The 7959-nt window shown below is 59.6% G+C and overlaps 1 protein-coding gene across 2 annotated transcripts in view; it reads left to right on the top strand.

Annotated features, from left to right (window-relative positions):
• Positions 1 to 2297: 2297 nt before the first annotated feature.
• MARK4 (microtubule affinity regulating kinase 4) overlaps positions 2298 to 7959 on the top strand; it is a 31049-nt gene continuing 25387 nt past the window's right edge. Inside the window, exons 1-2 of one of the 2 annotated variants that reach the window (XM_053668591.1) lie at positions 2298 to 3158; positions 7520 to 7720. In XM_053668591.1, the coding sequence (XP_053524566.1) occupies positions 3108 to 3158; positions 7520 to 7720 (252 nt within the window). In that variant the 5' untranslated portion in view covers positions 2298 to 3107. The remainder of the gene's footprint in view (positions 3159 to 7519; positions 7721 to 7959) is intronic. The other variant, XM_037148026.2, reaches the window with a different exon arrangement.

Raw genomic sequence — 7959 nt, 5'->3', positions numbered from 1 at the left:
AGTTGCGGCAACCATTGTCACGATCTCATTTCAGAGCATTTCCATCATCCCGGAAAGACACCCTTGTGCCCTGGCCGGGTAGCTCGGTCGGTTGGAGCGTTGTCCCCACACATGGGCTGTGGGTTCGACTCTCTGTCAGGGAGCATACGAGAATCAACCAATGAATATATAAATCATTGGTGCGTCCCCTGCTGGGAACTAGCCTGCAACCCAGGCATGTGCACTGACTGGGAATCGAACCGCTTTCGCTTGGTTCACAGCAGCCCTGGCAGCCTTTTCCTTTTTAAGGCTTAGTCCCCTCCCTCCTCTGGGGAATGGAGTGGGCATTGTACTGGGACGAGAAGCTAAGGTGGGACCTTCCAGGTGTAAGGAGGTGATCTTCTGCCCCCGTGCGGTGGTTGAGAGAACTGCAGCTCTCTGTGCCAGATCTGTGCAGGAATTAGGAGTGACTCAGCTGCCCCAACCCATGCCCAAGACCCCGCCCTGCCCCTCACCCAGCAGAGCCCTGGGGATCTCAAAGTTTCTAAACCATCCTGAACTCTTCCCTCTCTCCCGACCACTATCTCTGAGGCTCCTAGACCCTCACTTTCTGAATAATAATAGTAATGACACCTACTTACGAGGTTCTCATCAGTTCCCATGGGAAGCACTTATATAGTCTTGTCAATTTATTGCAGGCTGAGGTTGCTGCTTTATTATTCAGGCCTAGGTAACCCTACTCGTTGAGAGCCCAAGTTCTGGAGTTTGGAGGCCCTCGAGTTCAAATCCTGGCCCTGAAGCTGGCCAGCTGCGTGATGAGCATGTGATTTTTCTCCTTTGGGCCTCTGTTTCCTCATCTGTAAATGGGGTTCATAATGATGGTTCAACTTCGTAATGATGGGGTGCAGAAAGGATCCTGCACAGAGGAATCTGAATTTCATGTGAATCTACGTAGCTGATTGTATCCAGCAGGGATATCCTGGTAAAGGTTTGACAACCAGCTCTCTAGGGGGTGGTGACGGAGAGTCTTAATTTGTAGCATTTGCCAGGTTCCATGTCATAAATGTTCCCACCTTGAGTAATGTCACTGAAAGTGTTTATTTTGGGAGGAGAAAGCTCAGTAGCCCATTATACAGCAGTTTCACTATGCGGATACATATAAATGACCCCAGAATCTCATGTTCTGATAAAATAATCCGGGCGTGATGAGTATTTATTACCTTTGTTTTTTCACTTTTTTAGAATTAAGTTTTTATTTATTTATCTTTTAGAGGGGAAGGGAAGGAGAGGAGAGTAATATCGATTGTATGGCTGCCTCTTGTATGTCCGCTGCTGGGAACTGGCCTGCAACCCAGGCATGTGCCCTGACTGGGAATCAAACTGCGATCCTTTGCTTCCCAGGCCGGCGCTCAGTCCACGGAGCTACACCAGCCAGGCTATTATTACCTTTGTTTTAAATACAATTTATTTAACTGTATGTTTTCATAACTTCATTCTTAAAAGACTTTATTTATTTTTAGGGGGAGGGGAACAAAGGGAGAAAGAGAGGGAGAGAAACACTGATGTGAGAGAAAAACATGGATCAGTTGCCTCTCATACACGCCGCAAATGAGGGCCAAACATGCAACCCAGGCGTGTGCCCTGAGTGGGATTTGAACCCTCAACCTTTTGCTTTGCCAGACGATGCCCACCCAAGCCACACCGGTCAGGGCTGCATCATTTAATTCTTCATATGGCTGTTTAACAACCAGGTCCAAAATTCTTGAGACTAACAATCAACTTGCGAGAGCCGAATCCATCATACCGCTGTTATCATCACATTCATTTCAGAAAGGGAAACTGAGGCACAGGAAGATGGTCAGACACAGGCAGGGCATGGACCTCAACCAAGGACTGTGTGATTCTGGGGCCAGGGCTATGCCATGCCCCTCCTTCCTTCCTTTCATTCTGGCCTAGAGGTCATGGGTGGTCCTCACGGGACTATGTGACCTCAGCGATGCCCTTGCCCCCTCTGGTCTCAGTTCATCTTTTGCACCTGCTTCGGCCCTGCCGCGAAGGCAGCGTGCGGATCCTCCCCTCACCTTATAGGCTGGAAACTGAAACCAGATGGGCAGGCAAATGCCTGCCCTGAATGACACGGCTGGGCAGAGAGAGTCCTCAGACCCTGGCTGGGGAGCAGAGGCGAGGAGACTGCAGCCCGCAACCTTGAGGTCTGGAGCTTTCTGGGAGGTGGAAGGTCACTCCTCTGCAGTGGCTCCGCCCAGAACACCCCCCGCCCCGCCCCCTCAGCCCTGTGTCCCCCAAGAGCTTCCTGGGCCCCATGACGGGGCAGGAGAAGGCAGACTGTCCCCTCTGCCTGGCTCTTGCCTCTGGGGCTTTTTTGCCCCTTGTCTTCATCCCCGTTCTCTTCACAGGTCTTTGCGTCTCTGTGTGCATCTCTTTGTCTTTCTGTCTCCCCCTCTTTCTCCGTGTGAGTCCCTCAGTCTTTGTCTCTCTCTCCGTCTCTGGTCTCTCTTCGCACCTCTGTCTCTTTGTATGCGTCTCTCTCTCTACGTTTCTCCCCCTTTTTTTTTTTGTTTCCCTGCGTCTCTGGCCCTCTGCCTTGGCGTTTCCCTCGCCTTCCCTTCTGGTGAGTCTTCTCCACGCTCCTGTGAGAACATGCTCACCCTTAACGCGCTGCAACCTGCCTCCGCCCCCGGAGCCCCCCGGCCCGCCGCGGGCTGCGCCTTTAAGGGCAGGCGGCAGGGGGCGGGGTCTCGGCGGCCCCGCCCTGGCCGCCCCTCCCCCTGACGTCCCTTCCTTCCCGGCCCCTCCGCCGCCTCCCTCCGCCGCCGCCGCCGCCCGGGCCGGCTCCGCGCCCCCTCCCCGGCCCCCGCCCGCCTGTCCGCCCGCCCGCCGCCGGCTGCCCCTATGGCGCCCTGGGCCCCCACTGCGCGGGGCCACTAGGACCCTCGGCGTCCCCTTCCCTCCCCCTCCCTGCCCCCTCTCCCGCGGCGTGAACCCGGGTGTTCGCGGCACCCAGCTTTCGAGCTCGCGTCCCCAGGCCGGCGGGGGGGGAGGGGAAGAGGGGACCCCGGCACCCCTGTCCCCCCCCACCCGGCCGCCTAGTCCCCCGGGACCCGGAGAAAATGTCTTCACGGACGGCGCTGGCCCCGGGCAACGATCGGAACTCGGACACGGTGAGTAGGGCCCGGTCCCTGGGGCAGCCCCGGCCGGGTCTGGCCGCCGAGCCCCTGGACCTGCCGTGCCCCTCGCCGCGCGGGCCCTGCCCTCGTTTCCCGGGCCCGGCCCGGCCCGCCACCTCCCGACCCCCGCGCGCACTTCCAGGACTTTCGACCCTCCCCCACTCCTCAGCCAGCCCGACCCCCGGGGGCGCCTCTCTCTCGGGACCCCTCTCTTGTCCCTGTGCAGACCGCTTCCGCTCGGGGCTCTTCCCTCCAGGAAGCCCCCTCCCCTGCTTTCCAGGACCCCTCCCTTCCCCGGTGTGTTCTTAAGCCCCTTCCCCTTCAGGCCGCCCCGCCGTGACCATTGGCCCCCTCCCGGATTTGCAGGGCTCCTGACCCCAAGGCCCAACCCTGGCCGTCTCGCAGGAAGGCCTGGCCCAGTCCTGCCTCTGGCTCCGGCCTTTCCGGCCGGATCTGGGTGCCGGGCTCCCCAGGAGCCCCCCTCCTCTCATTCCCAGCCCTCCGCCCCTCCTGCTCCTGTGGGCACCTCCTCGCAGGAAGCCGGTTTCCACCTTTCCCTGGCCCAGGGCCCTTTCCAGCTTGTTCAAGGTCTCTCCACTCCCAGGCCTGGTCCCCATCTTCCAGGCAGCCCTGTCCCCAGATTCCCAGCACCCCAGGTACCCCAGACGCTACTGGACCCTCTCTGGTCTCTTCCTCTCCCAGGAAGCCTTGGCCTCCAACTTCCAGGCCCCCAGCCCAGTCCCGGATTTCTAGGCCCTGGACCAGCCTGACTCCAGGCCTCATCCTCCCTGTGTCAACTCAGCTTCAGGCAAGCCCCCTCACCAAGCCCTCCACCCCTTGATTACCCACCTTGTCCAGGCCCTACCTACAGGAAGGACACTGTCTGTGCCCCTGGGTCTTCAGGCTCCTTTCCTTCAGCCTGCCTTAGGGCCTCCCTCTTCCTGGGGAAGGTCTGGCCTCCCAGGGAAGCCCCCTCCCCAGCTTCAGAGGTCTTTCCCAGTTCATACAGCCTGGTCCCACATCCTCCTTCCAGAAGACTCCTGGACTCCAGAGAGCCTCTGGTCTTGCCCTGGCTCTCAGCGCTCTTCTCCTGTCTTCTGGAAGCCTCCTTCCTCCCTAAGTTTCTAGGCCCCTTGACCCCCATGGGCTCAGCCTTTATTCCTCTGGGCTGCCCCTTGCCCAGGAAGCCCCTCATCCCAGACTTGCGGACCCCAGAGCTTTCTCCGGCTCCAAGGGCTGCTCCTGCAGAACCCCTTCTTTGACTTCCAGGAATTCCCCCAGGCCCAGGGATGGTCGGCCCCTGACTTCCACTGCCACGTGGCTTGGACCCTTCCTGTTATCCCCAGCCTGCCCCCCTTCCCTCCCCCATCCCTGTAGCACAGCCCAGAACAACCCCAGGGAGACCCTCCCTCCTCATTCCCCTGGTTTCTGATTGCTCTCTGCTTCTAAAGACTCACCACCCAATACCACACTCCTCCCCAGCTGGGGTCTTTGTCCCTTTCCCCCCAGGCCTTGTGCCAGGTCCCTGCTCCCCACCACCCCTCTCATCCGAGATCCCCACCAGAGACATTTGTCCTTGCAGGACCCTTCCCCGCAGAGATCCCCACGGCCACCGCTGCCACCCGTGCTACAGGCCAGACTGACTGGGAGTCCCTGAGGAGAGACCCCTTCCCCACCCACTCCTCTGGTCACTACAGAAAGTGCCAGAGAGCCCACAGGCCTGAGTTCAAATGCCAACTCTGCCAGCCAGTCTGCGCCGTGTCCTCAGACTGCGGGTTCTCCCTCCCTGAGACTCAGTCACCTGCCCTGGAAAATGGGGGCGATCCCCGTAGTCTGTTGGAGGACTGCTTGGGATGATACGGGCGAAGCTGGGCGCACAGGAGGCCCGCTGCACATGTTCACACTGTTGTGACTGTGGATATGAGTCAGATGGCCGTGGATTCTCAACCCAGGGCTGTCCCAGTTGTTGTGTGCACTTACAGATCCGCTCCCTGCTCAGAACTTCCCTTTACCTCTATGCCGGGCGGTGAGAGTACCTCCCTGTTAGGGGTGTTTTTAGGAGCCCAGGAGATTACGTGAGTAAGAGGCACAGACAGGGTCAGCCATATTGTAGTGGCTGTTATTATCGTTACTGCTTTGATTATTCAGGTATGCGTGGATTAAGTCTAGTTTCTATCCCTCCCTAGCTGTGTGACCTCAGGGAAGTGACCTCACCTCTCTGAACCTCAATGTACTCATCTGTTACGTTGGACTCACGCGAGCCCTTCCTCCTCCTTTTGTTGTCCAGATCTTCGAGGAGTGGGGACTTGGGGACGTCTAATCCCCTTCTCTGCTTCCCTCCCAATTCTACTGTGTAAGACCTGAGTGTCAGTCCTGGCTGGTGCCACCTCGCCACCCCTGGAGTCTTGAGGTTGCGCCCCCTCTTCTGCTGGCTGGTCACGGTGTTGATAGCCATGTGGGGTCATGCTACCCCACCCCAAGTTCCAGGCCCCCCACCCCCAGCCTCTCTGGAGGTTCCCTAGCAACAGGCCTGGTGTTGGGGCGCCAGCCGGCGGGGAGGGAGCCGGGCCAGCTGGTGGTGCCAGCCAATTTTAGCTCCCGCCCCCGGCCCCTGGGGGCTTTGTCACCCACTGCCCCAGCTGCCCCTTGCAGGGGTTCCTCAGCCCCGCTGCCTCCAGTGGGTGCCAGCCCACAACCAGTTGGCTCCCCTGGTGCCACCTGATGGGGATTCTTCTCCGAGTTGAGTTATTATCTCCGTGGGGATCAGGGCCCTTATCTGCCAGAATCTCCCCTTCCCATCTCCCCGCCCCAGGAGGCCTGGGGTTTCGAGCAGCTCAGTGGAATGTGGGAAGGAGCTCAGCGTCCCGGAGTCTGCAGGCCCAGGCGCGAATCCTAGGTGCTCTGCTCCCCCTGCCCTGTGACCTTGGGCAAGATGCTAATCCCACCTCGGCCTTGGCATCCCTGCCTCGGAGACTTGGGGTCGGAACTGGAGCCACACCAAAGGCCAGGGCTTCCACGGGGGAGGTTCTATCTGCCCCGTTTAGAACATGGTATTTCTGTTTCTTGAGTGACCTTGACAAGGCACAGTCTGTCCCCTAGCCTCAGTTTCTCCTCTGGACTATGAGGAGGTAGCGCCACCCTCACAGGCTCTGGGAGTCCAATGTAAATGACGTGTGTATTGGCCCAGGGGCTCGGCCCCTGGTAAAGGCCTGGCGATCAACACGCCAAACGGGTGGCAGTGTGAGACAGGGCAGTGTGGTGGCTGCGAAGGGCATCAACTCCGAGGGGGACTCTGGGCTTCGGTCCCGGCTCTGGGCCTCAGTTTCCCTATGTGTGAAATGGGGAAGATGAGGCATAATTGGCCAGCGCTCATTAAATACTGGTCATCCTCCCTGCTGGGTGGCCTGGCGGGTTCGCCGCCAGGAGCAGCCCCCAGCCTCAGCCCCTCGCCTGCCTGTCCTCCTTTCTTCCTCAGTTTTCTGGGCAGGACACAGGGTCTGAGCAGAGCCGCTTGGCTCAGGCCTACGTCTGCCTCTGTCACCCGCACCTTGGGCCCGAGCCCTGAAAGGGAGGCACAGCCCCTGAGGCTCACAATCAGGACAGGGCAGCCTGGAGCAGGCAGGTGACCTGCAGGGGAGAGAGACAGGATGGCAGGAACAGAACGCTGGGGACAGAGAGGAGCGATGGCGGCGGAGACAGCAGGTCAGGGCAGGAGTGGGGACACGGTGTTTTGTTGGGGGGCGGTGCCTCGAGGGAGCAGGAATGTTCTCAGGGAAGATAAGGGGGGGAGGATAGTGTCAGGGCAGAACGGAAGGCTCTTGGCGACTGTGTCTGGAGTTGAATCGGGGATCGGAGGAAGAAAGCGTTAGGGGCACTAAACTGGAAATAAAACACGGCATTGGCTTTGGGTTTGGAAGAGAATTGGGGGGCTGCCGCGGGGACAGTGATGGAGAGACTAGGGTGTTGGAGGCCGTGAGGGTTGGGGGGCAGTGTCGAGAGCAGGTCGAGGTCAGTGCCGAAGGGGGTTGAGGCTGCAGCGTTTGGAATAGAGTATCTCAGGGCCGATGGCGGAACTTCAGGAAAGGAAGGTGTGGGTTCGCCGACCACAGGGAGGGCTGAAGGAGAGACCCCGTGTCTGGGGGCCGGGAAGCTGCAGGGTTGGCCGGGGCCCAGAGTTTTTGTTCTTGGAGGCGTCGTTCTGTAGACAGAGATGGGAGACCCGAAGGCATCTCGCTTCGCCCTGGCTTGGGCTTGCAAAGCGGCCTTGGCTGCAGTTAACCACTCCAGTGCTGGGGTCCACTGAAGGCGGGGCTGGGCGGGCGCTGCCCCCCCTCACGCTCCGTCTCCCCACCCAGCATGGCACCCTGGGCAGTGGCCGCTCCTCCGACAAGGGACCATCCTGGTCCAGCCGCTCCCTGGGCGCCCGCTGCCGGAACTCCATCGCCTCTTGCCCGGAGGAGCAGCCCCACGTGGGCAACTACCGCCTGCTGAGGACCATCGGGAAGGGCAACTTTGCCAAAGTCAAGCTGGCCCGGCACATCCTCACGGGCCGGGAGGTGAGTGGGGGGATGGGTGCGGCTGGGGGGGCCAGGTCCTGCAGCACAGGTGCTGTGCGGGTGATGGGGTGTGGCCTCGACGGCCTCAGGTAAGTCCCTGCCTCTCTCTGGGACAGAATATGAGATTTCTCCAGAAGAGCCCAAGGAGGAGAAGAGAACTAATTTCAGGCATCCTTGAAATTGTCAGGCAACTTCAAATCACAGGCAGAGCTGTGTGCTGTGTTTTTAAGAATTCCTGC

The sequence above is a fragment of the Artibeus jamaicensis genome, unplaced genomic scaffold (assembly GCF_021234435.1).
Source record: "Artibeus jamaicensis isolate MK-2021 breed Jamaican fruit bat unplaced genomic scaffold, CSHL_Jam_final contig_1526, whole genome shotgun sequence".
NCBI lineage: Eukaryota > Metazoa > Chordata > Mammalia > Chiroptera > Phyllostomidae > Artibeus > Artibeus jamaicensis.
The sequence above is the reverse complement of the archived record's forward strand: the minus strand, read 5'-3'. Positions and strand labels throughout refer to the sequence as shown.